This window comes from Oncorhynchus kisutch, linkage group LG11 (assembly GCF_002021735.2).
Source record: "Oncorhynchus kisutch isolate 150728-3 linkage group LG11, Okis_V2, whole genome shotgun sequence".
In the NCBI taxonomy this organism is placed as follows: Eukaryota; Metazoa; Chordata; class Actinopteri; order Salmoniformes; family Salmonidae; genus Oncorhynchus; species Oncorhynchus kisutch.
The window spans coordinates 12,074,633-12,096,331 of NC_034184.2; the positions used below are offsets into that span (position 1 = coordinate 12,074,633).

Here is a 21,699-nt window from a genome sequence, read left to right on the forward strand (position 1 = left end):
AGAAACTACTGACTACACTATATGAACACCATGCTAGATCCAGGTTAGAAACTACTGACTACCACTATATGAACACCAGGATAGAACACCAGGTGTCTCGTAACAATATGGATATACTGGATTTAAGGAAGCTGATACATAATAAAATTGCCCTGATAATCACATTTTCAATCATCAAATCCAATGAAGCTTTATTTACGCAGCACATTTCAGATATGGAATGCAACGCAATGTGGTTTACAGGGAAAAAACAAATAAAAATATTTATATGTACTACACAACAAACATAAGAGGATAAAACAAACAAAAGTAGAACAATAAAAACTGTAAGACTAAAAAGCACCCTAAGGAAAAGCAAACCTAAAAAGGTGTGTTTTAAGATGTAATCATTGGTTGTACTAGAGAAGAGAGACTGGTGATTAGAATGGACAGGTCAAGGTTCAATAATGTAGAACTGGGGGAAGAAGAGGGGGACTATACAAGTGGAGAACAAGAAAACCCCCACAGAGAACAGCAACAATAGTGTCTTGTTGCTCTTTGGGTATAGCATGTTGAAAGTCAGAGGATTCCATTCATTGAAGAGGAGAGAGAGAGGGAAGGGATTGACTTTGAGAGTTCCCCGAGCTAAAAGTTCCCTTTATGTTTTGGTACTAGATCCTTTATGTTTCAGTACTAGATCCTTTATGTTTCAGTACTAAATCCTTTATGTTTCAGTACTAGATCCTTTATATTTCAGTACTAGAGCCTTTATGTTTCAGTACTAGATCCTTTATGTTTCAGTACTAGATCCCTCAAAGTAGATAGCTCTCTTTTCACCAGCTGACTGGATGCATTGCATTGATACTCGAACATAATGATTTGCAAACAACCAGGCGGGCTCAAAACGAGGTCTGTAGAGCGGGTCCTGAAACCTCTTCTCAGACATCACACCCCATACATCTCCCTGGAGGTTCCTGTGAAGGCCTGACCACTGTGTAGCCATAGTCAGTGGAAAATATCAATTAAGGCTCATGCAGGCAGGGAATAAGCCTGGAAGTCACCCCTCAGATCACCTCAGATCAAAGCAATTGTTGACCCTTTCAGTGGAGGTCAAGTAGCTGTATTCATGGAAGTGGTGAATGGCCACTTTGTGTGTGTGTGTGTGTGTGTGTGTGTGTGTGTGTGTGTGTGTGTGTGTGTGTGTGTGTGTGTGTGTGTGTGTGTGTGTGTGTGTGTGTGTGTGTGTGTGTGTGTGTGTGTGTGTGTGTGTGTGGAAGGTAGAAGGACATGACCTGTTCAACAGCACGGTTGAGTGGCTTCACTTCCTTATAGTACCTATTATTACTATCCTCTGTCTCTGTGTTCAGCCTGTGATTATACAGCTGTTTCCAAAGCCTACATTCACCACCTGTCTTGTACTCTGATCACTTACTCACTGCAAATCCCCCACAATCCTCAAGAAGGGACAAGCAACACCCTCACCCATTTCAAAACCGGTCACTCTCCAAAAAAAGGTCAATCAGATGCCATGCCACTTAATAGATGTCCAGTGTGTATTGGAGAAGGAGTCAGATCTCCTCTGGTCTGGTGGATGAAAGGCCATGTCTCCTCTGGTCTGGTGGATGGAAGGCCATGTCTCCTCTGGTCTGGTGGATGGAGGGCCATGTCTCCTCTGGTATGGTGGATGGAAGGCCATGTCTCCTCTGGTCTGGTGGATGGAGCGCCATGTCTCCTCTGGTCTGGTGGATGGAAGGCCATGTCTCCTCTGGTCTGGTGGATGGAAGGCCATGTCTCCTCTGGTCTGGTGGATGGATGTCTCACACTGATGTTCTATGGTCTAGATGAGATGGGGACTATTTCTATCTGAGGAGGAGACATGGCGCCTGATTAGCTTCCAGTCTATTCATTTCCATCTAAGAGAGGAGAGAGGACAAAAGGAGAGAGGAGGAATGAAGAGAGGAGGAAAGGAGAGAGGGAATCTATGTCAGCCAGTGGATGAAGCCGAACACATAGGACCTGACACTGTGGATCTGACACAGAGACTGACACAGGGGACTGACACAGGGGACTGGCACAGGGGACCTGACACAATGGACATGACATCGGGGACTGACACAGGGGACATGGCACAGGGGACCAGACACAGGGGCATGTTTCAAGAAATTCAAAACACAGTCACTTCTAGTGCCGGTTATATAAACATGAGCAATTTCAATTGACTAGATTATTCATTCAAAACGACTTCCTTTGTGTGTGTATTTGATCATGTATTTTGAGGTATTAAAGATTCATCCTCACATCACCAGCGACCCAAACAAAATGCTGACACTCTGCTTACATTGAATAAGTATTTTCTCCAGTGATTAGTGACCAAATCTGAGACAATGTCCACTTCCTGTGAACTGGTGGGAGACTAGACTTCGGTTTATTCCCACATCTCTAGGTCAAGAAAAATACAGGCAAAATATCTCACATCTAGCCCCCAGGGCCTGAAATATAGCAGAGATCACCTCCCCAACTCTCATTATTTAATATTCTCTGAGAGGCTGTTTGGGGGTCAGAGATTTATGATGATATTCAATAAGACCCATGTCACATACAGCCTTGGAGCACTGGATTTTCAGTGTGAATTTGCTGTGTGTGTGTGTGTGTGTGTGTGTGTGAGGAGATCATCATCTCTAGAGAGGGGAACACTGGATTGAGAAAAATAGACGGAATGGATTTGTACCACACACGCTGAATCTCATTCATATTCTCTCTATCAGTCTTTCTCCCTCCCTCCCTCTCTCTCTCACACACACACACACACACACACACACACACACGCACCCGCACGCACACACACACACACACACACCACACACACAAGCCTAATGATAATGTTCATATACAGGACCATCATGAGAAAACATCATGTTCAGAAAATTTGCTTCACCATTAAATAGTTTGTGATGTCAAGAGAGACAAGACAATCAAGGCTAATTTATCACTACTACTTAAAGTTTTAGCCATGTCTTTCTGTCTTCCATTCTGTCTGCCATGGTCGTACTTTGGAAAAGAAGTCATGCCGAGGGCAAATGTCCCCCTAAAGACAATACATCACGCTGACATTCTGTGATTTGAGGGATGATAAAAATCTGACATTGATAAAGACAAAAAACTAAATATATGAATACTACTATTGCCCACGACTTTAACTGTCACTCTAGATGTCCAAAGACAGACAATTGCAATGACAATGACACAAAATAGTAAACAGACTGTAAACTGACATTAAGCTCAGGCATTGATCAATGGTCGCATTTGCAACATGCATATTTTGGCTAGCTACACTATATGACCATAAGTAGTATGTGGACACCTGCTCGTCAAACATCTCATTCCAAAACCATGGGCATTAACATGGAGTTGGTGCCCCCTTTGCTGCTATAACAGTTGCCATGCTTCTGGGAAGGCTTTCCACTAGATGTTGGAACATTGCAACGGGAACTTGCTTCCATTCAGCCACAAGAGCATTAGTGAGGTCGGACACTGATGTTGGGCAATTAGGCCTGGCTAGCAGTCGGTGTTCCAATTCATCCCAAAAGTGTTCGGTGGAGTTGAGCTCAGGGCTTTGAGCAAGCCAGTCATTTCTGTATGGACATCACTTTGTGCACGGGGACATTGTCATGCTGAAACAGGAAATGGCCTTCCACAAACTGTTGCCACAAAGTTGGGAGCACAGAATTGTCTAGAATGTCATTGTATGCTGTAGCATTAAGATTTCCATTCAATGGAACTAAGGGGCCTTGCCTGAACCATGAAAAACAGCCCCAGACCATTATACCTCCTCCACCAAACTTTACAGTTGGCTCTATGCATTGGGGCAGGTAGCGTTCTCCTGGCATCCGCCAAACCCAGAATTTTCAGAGAGCGTTTCCAATTGCTCCAGAGTCCAATGGCGGTTAGCTTTACACCCCTCCAGCCGATGTTTGGCATTGCACATGGTGATCTTAGGCTTGTGTGCAGCTGTTCGGCCATGGAAACCCATTTCATGAAGCTTCCGACGAACAAGTATTGTGCTGACGTTGCTTCCAGAGGCAGTTTGGAACTCAGTAGTGAGTGCTGCAAGCGAGGACAGACGATTTTTATGCGCTACCTGCTTCAGCACTCTGCGGTCCCGTTCTGTGAGCTTGTGTCATAGTTGCTCTTAGACATTTCCACTTCACAATAACCGCACTTACCAGGGCAGCTCTAGCAGGGCAAAAATTTGATGAACTGACTATAATGGTGCCATGTTGAAAGTCACTGAGCTCTTCAGTAAGGACAATCTACTGCCAATGTTTGTCAATGGATATTGCATCGCAGCAGGGGTGGCTGAAATAGCCTAATCCACTAATTTGAAGGGGTGTCCACATACTTTTGTATATATAGTGTACCTAGGCCCCTTATGAAGTATCTTAAAACTACATCAGTCCACTGTAACACACTGACTATGGGTAATTCAACAGTAATGGAATTTCACTGAGACTCAGTTTGTTCACTTAAAATGTATGTCAAACAAAACCCGATTTCAAAGCTTAACAAACCATACATCAAATCAAATGTTATTGGTCACATACACATGGTTAGCAGATGTTAATTCGAGTGTAGCGAAATGCTTGTGCTTCTAGTTCTGACAGTGCAGCAATATCTACCAAGTAATCTAATAATTCCACAACAACTACCTAATACACACAAATCTAAAGGGGTGAATGAGAATATCTACATATAAATATGGATGAGCGACAACTCTATTCACAAGGACTACTTTTAACAATTTACACTGAACATTTTATTAAAACACATTTACTGGAAGAACTGTACAGACGCAAAGTTTGTTAACAGAATTTCGGTTAAATGTTTTATGCGTCTGTTATGTATCTGCTCCGAGATTCAAAGATGTCTGCAGAAAGAATGGGCGTCAGCTATGACATGACACATTGACTTTGACATTTTGGGGGGGGGGGGGGGGGGGGGGGGTATTGAACTACAGTAAGTGAAGGGGATTTGCAACCGGTAACGGTATTGCGGTAACAGAATATTATCATGGGTTCCTGATCTGTACTATACATAAATACATAATTATAGATATACTGCAAATGTCATTCTCTTCATGGGGATGTATCCTAAATAGGTACACAAAGGTAAAAATATGCAATTTCCTCATTTGCATATTTAGTTTTTATTCTACACACGGGCTATTATTTTAATAAGCTCTGCCCCCAAACAAGACCAAATTTGGTTGGTCAGGACCAGACCAAATCTGAACCAATCATAGATGTCTATGTTTCACAAGTTTGGACATCAAAGACCAGCACAGCAGAGCTCAGTATATTACAGTAGAGTATAGTACAGTACAGTATAGCACAATAGAGTACAGTACAGCACAATAGAGTACAGTACAGTTCAGCACAGTAGAGTACAGTACAGCACAGTAGAGTACAGTAGAGTTCAGTAAGGTACAGTACAGCACATAACAGTAGAGTACAGTACATTATAATTTAGTACAGTACAGTTAAGTAGAGAACAGTACAGTAGAGTACAACAGAGTACAGTACAGCACAGCACATAACAGTAGAGTACAGTATGCTATAATTTTGTATAGTACAGTAGAGTTCAGTAGAGTACAGTAGAGTATGGTTCAGTACAGTATAGTTCAGTACAGTACAGTAGAATGCAGTAGAGCACAGTACAGTAAAACATAGTAGAGTATAGTGCAGTACAGTAGAGTATAGTAGAGCACAGATCACTACAATACATTATAGTGTACTCAACTCTAGTGTGCTCTACTGTTTACTGTACTGAACACTACTGTACTGAATTATATTGAACTGTACTGTCCAAACTTGCGAACCCAACTGTTGTGTGTGGCTACTATGATTTCCCATTGTAGCCAATTAGATTTTTCAGAAATTCTGTTACCGATTTGGTCATTTCAAAGCACAAGGCAATGTTTCTTAAACTTACAGAAGGCTTCAAAACTACATCTAAGTGTTGATATCAGTTGGCAGGGGTCTTTACTTCAACATTAATGTGCTTTGATGTATTTCTAATACCTTGTAAGACATTTTCTGCTAGATGTTGTCTAAGACCCCTTTTCTATCTGCTTGACCAGAAATCAAAGCCTTTGCTCATGCCTAATTTGTAGGATGGAAAATGGTTAAAAAAATTATATACCTTAATTTCTCAAACATATAGACTCTTAGCTTTCATTTGACGCCCAATTTGACATGCTCCTATGACCTTCACATGTTGGTGCTCATGGGTCCTTTTACATGGAAATGATCCTAGTACCAACGGGTTAAACAGAAAGAACTCCTCCAGAGAGAACAGGTAACCATCTATACCATGGAGACAAGACACACTGCAATCAGAGACCTTTCACACTCCCAGGGATCGATCTGTAGCTAGTCAGGATGGCCTGATGACCATAATGCTGTGCAGTGTCCAGGCCATTATCTGACACAGTGACAGTCAGGCTGAGGTATTAGCTCACGTCGTTCCACACATAACCAGGCCTGCTGTGATCAATACACAACTAAAAGAACAGGTAATATGATATTGATGGGCTCCCGATGATAAGGGGATAAGGAGAAGGGTTGGTGTGTGTGTGTGTTTAACTTAATGTGTATTTTAACAATGTAAATGTATCTTCACACAGGATGACATTCCAATGCATTTCTAACTGCCACTTGCTCAGTTCCATCTTGCCTGAGTTGATCAAGCTGACGTATTGGTGTGTTCAGACTAATGGAAATCAATGAGACAGAGAGCGTGCTGTTAATAAGAGCATTGCATTTCCACTTACTCAAGCTAAACCAGACTGAAGAGTAGCCACACCCCCATCTGATTAATGGGATAGCTCATCAGGATTGCTGAATACAGTCATTACAATGCATATGATGGAAGTCAACAATAACAGTACATGACTCACAATAGATTCTCTACTGTGGACCTTTACTACAATAGATTTTAATGTAATTACAAGCCTGGTGATGAGTTATTACATTTCGTAACATGACATCTAATAACATGACAATAACATGAGCAACATATGTTTGCCTTATTTGGAAAGGAAACTAGAAGTTGTCTAAAGCAGAAAGAGACTGGCCATTCAGCCAGGGTGGCATTAAGCCCAATTTGGAGACCAAATATAATGTGACACTCAGCAAGACATAGACTACATTTAGGAACTTATTATAAAGTCACACAGACAATCTATGAGGGAGAGTGGAGCCAGGGCCCCTCCCTCCCATGCTGTAGGTCTAACCTGTCACCTCACAGAATGGATGCTGATTTAACGACAGAGATGTCACTCCCTGTAGGGGCAGGGGTGAGGGCTTCTTTTCCCACCCACTAAGAGCCTCATTTTCACTGGCACAGTTTGTGTGGTTTGTGTGTGGGTAGGGGCTGAATGAAAGACAGAGATGTCACTCCCTCTAGGGGCAGGGGTAAGGCTTCTCTGCCCACCCACTAAGACGGTTTCACTGGCACTGCTTAGCTCTTGCACTATATTCTGATGAGCCTGCCAAGGGTCTGTGTCTGTGATGTCTGTAGGCTTGCTGTGTGTTCTCCTCCGTAACCACTGTATCAATCCCAAGGGCCTGGTCGGTAATTACTGGGAAGCCTCACCAGTCAAATTCCTGCACTCTGTCATCTCTCCAATCCCTGGAATGGCTTTTGGCCACACTTCTGCTCTACATGACTGGGATAAGTCCATAATCTGTTCCATGCTTTTTTATTAAAACCCAAGCCACATTGGTATTAATGCTTCATGAAGGGTTGCCTATAACAGAATGTGATCCCTACCATATGGGGCATGACGACCAGTCCCAGCATACCATCCAGCAGGAGAGGAACTGGAAAAGACAGTTGCGACCGACCCTTTCCTTCTAATACCAGAGTTGGATTTGAAAGAAGCCAATGTGTCATTGAAAAGGTAAAATTAGTAAGACATTTAGTTCTTGGAGGATGGACATGTCGATACTACTACAGGTTTTCATATTTTAACATCATTTTCACAACCTCACCAATAAGAGACTCACAGATGCCCTCTCAATATTATTTCAATTTTAACACAGAGACTTATACGGTCCACCTTTAATGAGCCACCTGGATGGATAACCTGAGGAGATGTCCTCAGGGCAGGAGATGAATGATGTTTGGGCTGGTGTGATACATCAACATGAGCTACAGTGAAACTTAATGACTCCCCTAACCAACTCCCTGAGGAGCTACTGGGGGTGACAGGCAGAGGAGATCTACACTAAATACTGAGAAAAACCCTCCATAGCGTTGCTCAAGTGGATGACGGATTATGCTAGAAATACTGAATATCGATAGGTTAAGGGATCGTCCGAGCACTATGTATTTAACCCATTGTCAGCATCAACACAGTGTTTTGGTCCAGGTACCACCTCACGTGTGTCTATGCTTGCCTCAGCTTAGTGGCTTTATAGCTAAGCACTATTTTTCTTATGCAACTTAATGCACTGAAAACACTAATATAATTGGTGATTAATGTAAAAAAAAAAAAAAATCAAACATGTTACATACTTAAGCAACCATATCAAATCTGCTCATAAACAGTGTAATAATTCCACATCCTGTTATTGAATGACATTATTGTAAGTACACTAACTCACCTTGTCCCATTTCATTCCATCCTTCTTGTGTTCCAGAACTAAATGGACTCATTGTTCAGCAGAACACAAGCAGCAAAGAGAAATGAAAGCTTCTGTTTCATATGTTCTCCCAAATATAATTGAACAAATGTGTGTTCCCTCTTATTTGGAACTTCAAAGGCTTGTTTAACTGAGAAAATGAAAAAAACTGTGGGGTCAAACTCGGAGAGAGACATTTCTGTCTGTCAAGGCCGATCTGTGGAGAACAAACCTACACATTCTTTGTTCGGATTCTGAATGCATCTCAGATAGAAACAGGCTGGACCTTTGATGTTCCTGAAATACTGCACTGGTCTTTCCACAGTAAAGATGACAAATGGAAAGAAAGCTCTCTGGGCAATGTCATACTAACAGACAGTCACTGCATTTCAAGCTGGAGTTTTATTTTGAGTGGATAAAAAGTGAGAATTGAGTAAAGTTGATGCTGTTTATACAGGTATAAAACAATGCATCATGCAAGCAAGCACACACAGGCATGCTCGCTAACACACACGCTCACAAGCACACACAGGCATGCTCGCTAACACACACGCTCACAAGAACACACAGGCATGCTCGCTAACACACACGCTCACAAGAACACACAGGCATGCTCGCTAACACACACGCTCACAAGCACACACAGGCATGCTCGCTAACACACACGCTCACAAGCACACACAGGCATGCTCGCTAACACACACGCTCACAAGAACACACAGGCATGCTCGCTAACACACACGCTCACAAGCACACACAGGCATGCTCGCTAACACACACGCTCACAAGAACACACAGGCATGCTCGCTAACACACACGCTCACAAGCACACACAGGCATGCTCGCTAACACACACGCTCACAAGCACACACAGGCATGCTCGCTAACACACACGCTCACAAGAACACACAGGCATGCTCGCTAACACACACGCTCACAAGCACACACAGGCATGCTCGCTAACACACACGCTCACAAGCACACACAGGCATGCTCGCTAACACACACGCTCACAAGCACACACAGGCATGCTCGCTAACACACACGCTCACAAGCACACACAGGCATGCTCGCTAACACACACGCTCACAAGCACACACAGGCATGCTCGCTAACACACACGCTCACAAGCACACACAGGCATGCTCGCTAACACACACGCTCACAAGCACACACAGGCATGCTCGCTAACACACACGCTCACAAGAACACACAGGCATGCTCGCTAACACACACGCTCACAAGAACACACAGGCATGCTCGCTAACACACACGCTCACAAGCACACACAGGCATGCTCGCTAACACACACGCTCACAAGAACACACAGGCATGCTCGCTAACACACACGCTCACAAGAACACACAGGCATGCTCGCTAACACACACGCTCACAAGAACACACAGGCATGCTCGCTAACACACACGCTCACAAGAACACACAGGCATGCTCGCTAACACACACGCTCACAAGAACACACAGGCATGCTCGCTAACACACACGCTCACAAGAACACACAGGCATGCTCGCTAACACACACGCTCACAAGAACACACAGGCATGCTCGCTAACACACACGCTCACAAGAACACACAGGCATGCTCGCTAACACACACGCTCACAAGAACACACAGGCATGCTCGCTAACACACACGCTCACAAGAACACACAGGCATGCTCGCTAACACACACGCTCACAAGAACACACAGGCATGCTCGCTAACACACACGCTCACAAGAACACACAGGCATGCTCGCTAACACACACGCTCACAAGAACACACAGGCATGCTCGCTAACACACACGCTCACAAGAACACACAGGCATGCTCGCTAACACACACGCTCACAAGAACACACAGGCATGCTCGCTAACACACACGCTCACAAGCACACACGGGCATGCTCGCTAACACACACGCTCACAAGAACACACAGGCATGCTCGCTAACACACACGCTCACAAGAACACATAGGCATGCTCGCTAACACACACGCTCACAAGAACACACAGGCATGCTCGCTAACACACACGCTCACAAGAACACACAGGCATGCTCGCTAACACACACGCTCACAAGAACACACAGGCATGCTCGCTAACACACACGCTCACAAGAACACACAGGCATGCTCGCTAACACACACGCTCACAAGCACACACAGGCATGCTCGCTAACACACACGCTCACAAGAACACACAGGCATGCTCGCTAACACACACGCTCACAAGAACACACAGGCATGCTCGCTAACACACACGCTCACAAGCACACACAGGCATGCTCGCTAACACACACGCTCACAAGAACACACAGGCATGCTCGCTAACACACACGCTCACAAGCACACACAGGCATGCTCGCTAACACACACGCTCACATGGTCACAAGAACACACAGGCATGCTCGCTAACACACATGCTCACATGGTCACAAGAACACACAGGCATGCTCGCTAACACACACGCTCACAAGCACACACAGGCATGCTCGCTAACACACACGCTCACAAGAACACACAGGCATGCTCGCTAACACACACGCTCACAAGCACACACAGGCACGCTCGCTAACACACACGCTCACAAGCACACACAGGCATGCTCGGTAACACACACGCTCACATGGTCACAAGAACACACAGGCATGCTCGCTAACACACATGCTCACATGGTCACAAGAACACACAGGCATGCTCGCTAACACACACGCTCACAAGCACACACAGGCATGCTCGCTAACACACACGCTCACAAGAACACACAGGCATGCTCGCTAACACACACGCTCACATGGTCACAAGCACACACAGGCATGCTCGCTAACACACACGCTCACATGGTCACAAGCACACACAGGCATGCTCGCTAACACACACGCTCACATGGTCACAAGCACACACAGGCATGCTCGCTAACACACACGCTCACAAGCACACACAGGCATGCTCGCTAACACACACGCTCACAAGCACACACAGGCATGCTCGCTAACACACACGCTCACAAGCACACACAGGCATGCTCGCTAACACACACGCTCACAAGCACACACAGGCATGCTCGGTAACACACACGCTCACATGGTCACAAGAACACACAGGCATGCTCGCTAACACACATGCTCACATGGTCACAAGAACACACAGGCATGCTCGCTAACACACACGCTCACAAGCACACACAGGCATGCTCGCTAACACACACGCTCACAAGAACACACAGGCATGCTCGCTAACACACACACTCACATGGTCACAAGCACACACAGGCATGCTCGCTAACACACACGCTCACATGGTCACAAGCACACACAGGCATGCTCGCTAACACACACGCTCACATGGTCACAAGCACACACAGGCATGCTCGCTAACACACATGCTCACAAGCATACACAGGCATGCTCGCTAACACACATGCTCACATGGTCACAAGCACACACAGGCATGCTCGCTAACACACACGCTCACATGGTCACAAGCACACACGCTCGTCTGCTCGCTCGCGCGCACACACACACACACACACACACACACACACACACACACACACTGAAACCTATAATTACACCAGCTAAAGTCTCAGCATTGATGTGCTGACTGCTGACATCATGCAGTGAAATGTAACTGCTCTCTCCCTCTGCGCTGGTTTCATCAGCACCTTATTAAGACTATTTCAGACCTCAGTCAGAGTAATACCAGGTCAATTGGACCTGATGGACAACAGACAGAGAGCATAGTTCTACTAAAGCTCCCAGCTGGACTAGGCCTAAAGAACAGCAGTTGGACAGGTGGTAGGAATACTCGAGAGAAGTGCACACATAGTAGCCTACCTCTACAGTACTTTAAACTTGTTCCACTTTGGAAACACACACCCATACATGCACCACCATGCTCCTTGGCCAATGCTTGTAAAATGCTATATTTTCTGGTTGTTACGTTTTGTCACCATTCGTTCATTAGACTCTGCATTCGGCAAATGTACGTTTTTCTCATATAAAAAAAACTATCATGATTGCTTCGATTTGATCTCTTCAGCATCACTGTATTACCATTTTGCACAACTGATTTGACTCTTGACAATAGTTCCATTGTTGGTATGTGGATTCTAGCTCTTTGTTCCACCTGTAACCCAACACCTGAGAATGTTAAGAAGTCCTGCTCTCCCTCCAGTTTCCAAATGGCACATAACTGTAAAACAAATTTGCTTCTCTCTCCTCTGTTTGGGAATATGGAGTGACAGATAACGGTATTACTCATATAACCAAGATAAAAACTGCCTTAAACAATTGTTCAAAAATCAACTGATATAATACAGTTTCAGATTATACTTTCCGTAAAATCCTTTCACTGGAGGGTCGGGTGAGAACAACTCTGATAATAGTGTTACCATAGAGAGTGTTACAGTCCCAGTGACAATATGGACCTGGCTTTGGGCGAGTCAGAGTCAGGTGTAACATGGCTGCCCTCTAGACAACTGAAATACATAAACTGGTTTGATTAATAGTTCAGGAGGGTCAAGTGTCAGGGGTCAGCAGACCCCTCCGGCCCTCCCTGGTGTGGACTCATGGAAGCCGACCCTCAGACGAAGGGCTGGCCAATCACAGAGCAGTTCATCAGTGACTCTGTTTGGAAACTTGTGCCTTACCTGCTCCACTCAGAATGAGTAATGAAAGCAAATGTCACAAGTGGCATTCCAAAACATCCAATAGGTGAAAAATGTGATTTCTAAATTAACACAAATGATCAATTGTAGGGGCCGAGTAAACATTGATTTTCCATTATGTTGAATATAAAATCCAAGTAAATTAGCATACTGTATTCATTATGAATAAACCATGCAATAAAAAAAGTAGATTTCACATGATACATTTTCGGTGCGATCAATGGAATCACAAACCCTGTTAGGAAATGCCTGATGAAATTTGAATTTGTAATGTGATAATTTAATAGGCCTACCTAAATGACAAATCCGTACTTTACTCTCGTATGTCAGCCTACACACCTTTGTATGGAATTTTAATGTTGATCATTACTTTAACGTTGTCAAAGAATAACTATATTTACCATTTATAACATTCAGTGTAAGGCTAAGCTAAAAACAGAAAACATAGTCCAACCTATGAACACCAACACCAACACCATCAGGATCTGATCCAAAAACACAACACACAGCGAAAAGGATTAGAGTAAAGAACTTGACTGACGATAACCTGAATGCGGTTTCCAGTTCCACCTTTTGATAACCATTCAGCTGTGTAACACACTGTATCGTGTTCCAGCTCCGGCTTAGTGTATCAAAGCAGCTCCCAGCATCTGGTGAAGGGTGAAGCTGTCATAGCCGTCTCATCAAATACACACACCAACGACTGACAGGTAGGTTGGATCATTTTAGGCCTCAGAATAGGGACAATACCGTAGCCTGAGGCACTGCGGCTATCCCCTCTTTGTAATGGAAACATCTAGAACGTCAACGCTACGGAACAGAACAGACAGGCCATGCCAAATAATGCTTTGATATTCTACTTGTAGAATGCACCTGTGCATCATTGGCAGTTCGTCATTGTTCCTGCCGGTTTTACGTGTTTGCACAGCTGCCTGACTTGACTGTTCTTTGGAAAGTGTATTGAACGTTGTTGTATCTGAAAGGTAAAGGTTAAGTCTAGCCAAAATATTAGGGTGGATAGATTTACAGTATAAAAGTTAGAGTAAAATCTCAAACTGAGTAACTCAAAGGTGGAGAGGCATAGCCTTTACATATTTTGTTTGCCCATAGTCCACACGGATTTGCCTGCTTGTAAATCACACCTCTTTGTCTTTACATGCAAAAGACAGGTCAGTGATTAAGATACAGTATATTTACCTTGTAATAAATATGCTTTGGATAGGTCTTCATTGGCCTCCTCTATGATAGTGTAATGTAATGTTGGACTATTACTGAGTACGCTGTACTAGTGTATCTTTTTATTGTCACATACACACCGGATAGGTGTTTTACGGTGTCAGCCATTGTAATAAGGGGCCTGGAGCAAATTAAGGTTAAGAGCCTTGCTCAAGGGTACATCAACATATGTTTTACTGTCGGCTCGGTATTCGAACCAGTGCACTTTCGGGTTACTGGCCCAACGCTCTTACGGTTAGGCTAACTGTTTTAACGAACAAGGGGAAATCCAAAACAAGGCTCTCTCAATGCAGATGAGACAAGAATATTAGCCTCTTAGACTATAAAGTATTATTCACCCCCCACCACCAAAACGGACACTTTAACCGTAAACAGCGCTGCAAAAACAACAAGGCTACTGTACCACTTCGAACTGCTTCTAGTCTATCGTCCATCCACAAGGGCCGCGTGCGGTGAACGGGTGAACACCCGCGAAATTCACTGAACTAACTCCTGAGGCAAACGGAACCAGGTAATCTCAATGGCTTTTCTAACAAACACTAACAGTAGGCCCCATTTGCTTTGTATCTATTACCGGCATTTTATCTGATATCGTTTGTTATTCTGACTTTAGAGAAAATAGGTTTGCCTTACCTGGCTTTTAGCTTGCAATGTGGTTCGTGGCAGATAGTCTGGCAGGAAGCAGAGGGTCGCCAGAGTAGTTAGCTAATTTAGCTAGCCCAAAAATGTAACGTTGCCAATGTTTATTGTTCCACTAAAAGAGTACCTCTTGCGTCTGGTGATATTTTAATTAGAAATTGTGCACCAATATTGAATTTTAAAAGCCTGTTATATAAATTTAAGTGCCATTTAAAATAGACCACATGTACAATTCAATCAATTAGATTAATATGAATAAGGGCTTGATAAAATGCCCAAATTCAGGATTTTGACATGCCCTCTATCAACACTGTTCCTTCTAGAAAGATTTTAAACCATTTAATCCCAACATTTCTCCCAAATTACACCACCATTGTAAAGCCCTAGTTATTTTGTTGCTTTGACAAAGTCATTTCTGAAGATCATTATTTAGTTAATGTGATTAGTGATTAATTTACGTCGGTCCCTCATTTTAAGGTCAACTCTGTTTCATGAACTGAACACTCATGAAACTAGTACTTTTAAAGTATTTTTTAAAGAAACATTGAACATCTAATAGTTAAATCATAGAGTAGAAGCTGGTTCTATTCTATGTCAAATGTTGGGTGTTTTGTGGTGGAAAACTGAGCGGGTTGAGCATAACAACCTGTTACCCATAGACAGGCTAGAAATGTTTTAACAATTATAATTTTTTAAAGCTTGCATTCAATTGACAATCCTGTTATGATCAACCCTGTTACGGTCAACCCTGTTATGGTCAACCGTGTTACTTTATTTGGCACTTACTGTAGTTTTACTATTTTTTTATTTATCCTCTTGAGATGGGAAAACATGTTTTTTATTAAGTTTAACATTTTGTCTTTATGACAATGTTAAAATTAGGTAAAATCAAAAGTTTGTTTTGCCCAAGTTACACTTCTCAAAAGGCAGTGAATTGGTGGAATGACCCATTTACTAACTCACACAGGTAGAATATCTGACATGTGTGTTTTCTATTCATTTTATTTCAGCAACTTAGACCTTAGAACTGGATAAACACTTGGAAAATGGCATACAGCAGGCAAGCTAAGGACTTTGTTGCCATTTCTGATTTACATCCAAATACAACACATCCGGTGAGTCATGTGATATGATACAATTGTTACAGTAACCTAACTTGTAGGTGGATACACCGCCTTGAAAAAAATTATTCAACTAATTTGATATCTTGAAGTGAAATAAACTGTCAAGACTACAACAATCATTTTGAATTGTGACTGTTGTATTGATTAGGCTAAATTGGTTTGAAGCATACAACATGTTGAAATATCTATTCTGTTTTTCAGAGAGTGGCTGGAGTCATCATTGGAAAAACTGATGTCAAAAGCTTTCCAGACAGGAAAAGTTGAGGATTCAATTTCATTATATTTCCCCCATCATTTAATATTGGTGCATACTGGCATCAAATAGTCTAAATACAACTTCCAAGTATTCATGTAGTATCACTGCTATCAAATTCAGTGATAGCCTGCTGTCCACTGAGGCCTCCTGCTTTTGTCCTCCCAAAACATAGACTTATCCCCAAGGCATGCCTACGCTGTAGCCTACTGTGCTCAAGTTTATGGCTTGCTCACTAGAACACTCTACTGGCAGTTTTCTGAACTGATCTCTGGCTTTTCAGGTATTGGTTTTGACAGATTCACTTTCGGCTTCACAATCAAGGACTCGCCAGACTATTTCATTAATGTATCTTTGTGGGGCAACGATGGATACATCAATGGACTCTCTAACAGCTTCCGCATAGGAGACTGTGGTAATATTATGCATTCAATTCTATGAAGATGTAAAATAATACATAATGTAGAAACAATGTGTTCGTCTTTTTGATAATTACACTAATGTATCTGTATTTTACCCCCTTCAGTTATTATAGAAAATCCTTTAGTTGCTACCAAAGATCCTGAGAAAGAGGATAGATTCTGCCCCTCAACTCCCAGGTGCAGTGTACATGACTATACTTAAACATGACTATACTCTAGTAATACAAGTAACAAAACCAATTTCTCTGTTTCAGCTTCTACAGGTTGCTGGTGAGTGAAGCTCACTCCCAGCTATCAATTGGCTCTGACATAGAGATGATGAACAGGCTGCTGCCTCTGCTCCACCTGCCTGTGAAGGACTCCCGGGACTTCTACTCTTTGGGAGACATCGTGGCCAACGGACAGAGCCTGGACAGGACCGTCATTAACATACTCGCCGCCGTTCGGTCGGTAAGATCTGAGAGTGCATTGAGTAAAGTAGGTCTTGAGGAGGGTAGTATCCGGTACACTAGTGTGACTTTAGACTATCATTATATAGTTGTATCTATTAATATAGGAGCCACAAACTAGGCCCTATTTTCACATGTCCAGTGGCATAAGTACCATATGTATTGGAAAAGCTAAAAGCGTTTCCAAACCACTATTTCTGCCCTCCAGATTGCAGAGCCAAAGTTTTTCACCACGGCGGACGGACGCAAAGGGCAGAGGCTAGAAGTGAAGCTCTTTGATGATTCTGTCACATCTTTTCCCTTAGTATGGTAGGAATTGTACCACTGTACCCCACATGTCTTCAATATCCCCATCCTCTCCCCTGAGTTAACATAACCTTTGTATCACACAGCTGGGACAGAGAGGCCATTCAGCTAGTTCAGACTCTGATACCAAGAGAAACAGGTTGGTATACAGTGGACACTAATTCTTTGTGAAATGGAAATGTGAGATTTTGTGTTTGTTTTAAAATGTCATTGACTGAATAAGACTTTGTTGTGTACTTTAAGTGCTCTTTATCTCGGATGCCAGGATTGGTTTTGACAGCTTCCGGAACTGCATGACAGCTACAGTCAATTCTAAAACCATAATCACTGTCAACCCGGGTAAGGATATCACTTTATTTGGATTGATCACATCTGTTTACAACACATTCTCCATTGAGACACAGTAGACAATTGTTTTCAAATAGAATATTTAAATTTTCCAGTACCTTATGCTGTAATTAATGTGATTCTGTTTTGAGATACATAAGATACAAAGGAAGCCAGCCTTCTGTTCAGCTATGCCAAAGAGGTCTCTGAGTCTGGTGTGTTGCATGAGGATGACAGGCCTGGAGATGTGCCTGGTAGGTAACAACCACTGTAGTATTATCATACAATTGAGACTTTGCACATGTTTTTTTTTTAACTAGGCAAGTCAGTTAAGAACAAATTCTTATTTACAATGACTGCCTACCCCAGCCAAACCTGGACCAATTGTGCGCTGTCCTATGGGACTCCCAATCACGGTCAGATATGATGCAGCCTGGAATTGAACCCGGGACTGTAGAGACACCTCTTGCACTGAGATGCAGTGCCTTAGACCGCTGCACCACTCAGGAACCCTAATGAGTTAGGCCAGAGAAGAAGAGGCAAAGCAAGAAGGTTAACTCCACCCAAAATCTGTTAATGAAAATAAGACCGTGAAGTGAGGAATTTTCAATAAAAGAATGTCAAATTTGGTCCAACAAAAAATGGAATTGCTAATTTGCTACATAAGGTTTATTTGATCTAATAGAAGTTTGGTAATGGTTAGGTTGGTACGAATGCACACTGATATAGGTGGATGCACGTGGAATTTTGGCAACTTCTGAAAGAAACAACTTTATATCGGAGTGTTGCCTGTTGTTCACACGCATGTCTGCCCTCTCATTGGCTAGAATGGCCCCACCTGATCTCGCTTCCTACCACCTGCCTTCTATCTTTGAGGACATGTGTTTCCATTGTTAGAGCGGTAGGGTTGCAAAATTCCAGGAACGTCCAATAAATTCCCTGGTTTTCCCAAAATCCCAGTTGGATCAATCGCAGATATCAGGAGGGAATAAGCAGAAGGGCTGGTATCCCCCATCCCGGATTTCTGGAAAACCATGGAATTTATTGAAAGTTCCCCGAATTTTGCATATAGAGCAGTCACTCGACTATCATGTCAATATACTTTTTCTTCTTCTTATTATACCTTTATTTCAACAAGGAACACAGACTGAGACCAAGGTCTCTTTCACAGCTGGGCCCTGCGTATACATGTTTACACATACAGTTGAGGTACAATGATTAAGAAACTACACAAGACAAACAAATCGATCACAGATAACACAAAAAAATACAGCAACAGATTACATTTACACACAGGTTATTCCCCTAACAGCACAATAACTTGCATTACCCGAAACAGTTAGAAGCAATACAAAAATAAAAATGCTCCAATAAATATTTAAAATGGGCAAGGGGGACAAGAGTCTCAATAATAGGTCATCTTTGGTTAGGCCTACATGTATGATTCTCTGTTATTGATGCCACTGTTCTCCTCTCTCCAGTGGATTCTATCAGTGATGTGTATACAGTGAGCCAGCTCAAACTCAAAGCCCAGGAGAACCCGGAGGTGTTCTGTGGAATCACCTACAGCTTCATCTCCAAACTAGATCTAGACACCTCTGTCTCCAAAGTCATCAGAAGCAGGTGGTAAGTTTAAACAGTGGATACACTTTGACACATGATTATTGAATTCACCATTTCTCAGCAAATCCCACATTTTCTGACTACACATTTCATCTCATTGAAACGTAACTACATTAGCACCCTTTCTTTTTCCTGATTTACATATTGGTGCTGGTCTCCTCCCTGCTCAGTTCCAAGTGCAGGTACCAGGTGAATGAGGAGATTCAGAGCTGCTCCAACACAGCCTGCCCTGGGGGAGACCAGCCTCTGACTGTGACCACAGGGTTTGATCTTCTGGTGGATGTGACAGACCACACAGGAACCCTGCAGTCCTGCTCCCTGAACGGCACTGTCGCAGAGAAGACTCTGGGATGCAATGTGGGGGGAAATACAATATATAATAAGTGGGCTTATGCTGGATTTGTGCAGTTGCCCTAATGTGCAACCATGGTTGACAGCTCTGCCTTCTTTTGTTGCAGCCCGAGGAGTTTGTGAGTTTAACAGAGGATGAGCGAACGGCGATGAAATGGAAGATTCTCTTAGAAAGATGCAAATTATATATCAAGGTGTGTAAAATCCTTATGTCATTGGTACTGATTAGCTTTGAAAAAGTTTTGAATGAACCTGTCAGTGGCAGCCTTGTCAAGTATTTTTCTCAGAATTTTGAGGTGAGGAACATAAAAAAGTGTCATTCTACTGTATCTTTCAGATCACTCCCTCTCCCAAAAGCAGAAGTGGAATGAGAGGCAATGTCCTGCAGTGTTCCCTCGCTGATCCAGGAGAAGTGAAGCAGAACATGTCTGCCCTGCAGTAATCACGTTTACCAGTTGTGTGGTTGGGTCCAAGTGTGGCGAGTCCTTCAGTAGCTTTCTCATATTAGGTGAATAATGGTTGAGATGCACCTTTGACATGGCTTGAGGGTTCTGTAGCTAGGCCTAGATAGAATGTACACATTTTTCATATTTATTTCCCTTTATTTATTTGGTATTGTATATGTGCTGTAATGTACTTTATTTATGTGTATAGTGATAAATATATATATATATATTTGAATAAAAATATTTTTGAAACCATTGCATTATTCTCTAATGAGCTTGGAGGCCTATCCAGTTTACTGTGCAGATAGAGTTGAAGTCGGAAGTTTACATACACTTAGGTTGGAGTCATTAAAACTCGTTTTTCAACCACTCCACTAATTTCTTGTTAACAAACTATAGTTTTGGCAAGTTGGTTAGGACATATACTTTCTGCATGACACAAGTAATTTTTCCAACAATTATTTACAGACAGATTATTTCACTTATAATTCACTGTATCACAATTCCAGTGGGTCAGAAGTTTACATACACTAAGTTGACTGCCTTTAAACAGCTTGGAAAATGCCAGAAAATTATCTGATGGCTTTATAAGCTTCTGATAGGCTAATTGACATCATTTGAGTCAATTGGAGGTGTACCTGTGGATGCATTTCAAGGCCTACCTTCAAACTCAGTGCCTCTTTGCTTGACATCATGGGAAAATCAAAAGAAATCAGCCAAGACCTCAGAATTAAAATTGTAGACCTTCACAAGTGTGGTTCATCCTTGGGAGCAATTTCCAAACGCCTGAAGGTACCACGTTCATCTGTACAAACAATAGTATGCAAGTATAAACACTATGGGACCACACAGCCGTCATACCACTCAGGAAGGAGATGCGTTCTGTCTCCTAGAGATGAACGTACTTTGGTGCGAAAAGTATCATTCAATCCCAGAAAAACAGCAAAGAACCTTATGAAGATGCTGGAGGAAACAGGTACAAAAGTATCTATATCCACAGTAAAACAAGTCCTATATCGACATAACCTGAAAGGCCGCTCAGCAAGGAAGAAGCCACTGCTCCAAAACCGTCATAAAAAAAGGCAGACTACGGTTTGCAACTGCACATGGGGACAAATATTGTCCTTTTTGGAGAAATGTCCTCTGGTCTGATGAAACAAAAATATAATGGTTTGGCCATAATGACCATTG

At 42.8% G+C, this 21,699-nt stretch overlaps 1 protein-coding gene and 1 long non-coding RNA gene across 2 annotated transcripts; one reads left to right on the forward strand and one right to left on the reverse strand.

Annotated features, from left to right (window-relative positions):
• Positions 1–365: 365 nt before the first annotated feature.
• Positions 366–15,313, reverse strand: LOC116376169 (uncharacterized). Its single transcript, XR_004211562.1, has 2 exons — positions 15,202–15,313; positions 366–1,892 (listed from the first exon to the last, which is right to left on the reverse strand). It is a non-coding gene; the product is annotated as an uncharacterized LOC116376169 (long non-coding RNA).
• Positions 15,314–16,214: 901 nt separating this feature from the next.
• meiob (meiosis specific with OB-fold) lies at positions 16,215–20,729 on the forward strand. The gene is made up of 13 exons (XM_031835287.1): positions 16,215–16,322; positions 16,533–16,590; positions 16,868–16,999; positions 17,111–17,183; positions 17,261–17,456; positions 17,664–17,764; positions 17,848–17,900; positions 18,005–18,100; positions 18,250–18,342; positions 19,570–19,714; positions 19,882–20,068; positions 20,170–20,256; positions 20,400–20,729. The coding sequence occupies exons 1-13, from the start codon at positions 16,254–16,256 to the stop codon at positions 20,502–20,504; spliced, it is 1,395 nt and encodes a 464-aa protein (XP_031691147.1). The 5' UTR covers positions 16,215–16,253; the 3' UTR covers positions 20,505–20,729.
• Positions 20,730–21,699: the final 970 nt, after the last annotated feature.

Coding starts and splice junctions, on each gene's coding strand:
- meiob (XM_031835287.1), top strand. CDS start 16,254: ATGGCATACAGCAGGCAAGCTAAGGACTTTGTTGCCATTTCTGATTTA. Junction 18,101..18,249: donor CATAATCACTGTCAACCCGG/GTAAGGATATCA, acceptor GAGATACATAAG/ATACAAAGGAAGCCAGCCTT. Junction 18,343..19,569: donor CAGGCCTGGAGATGTGCCTG/GTAGGTAACAAC, acceptor TCCTCTCTCCAG/TGGATTCTATCAGTGATGTG.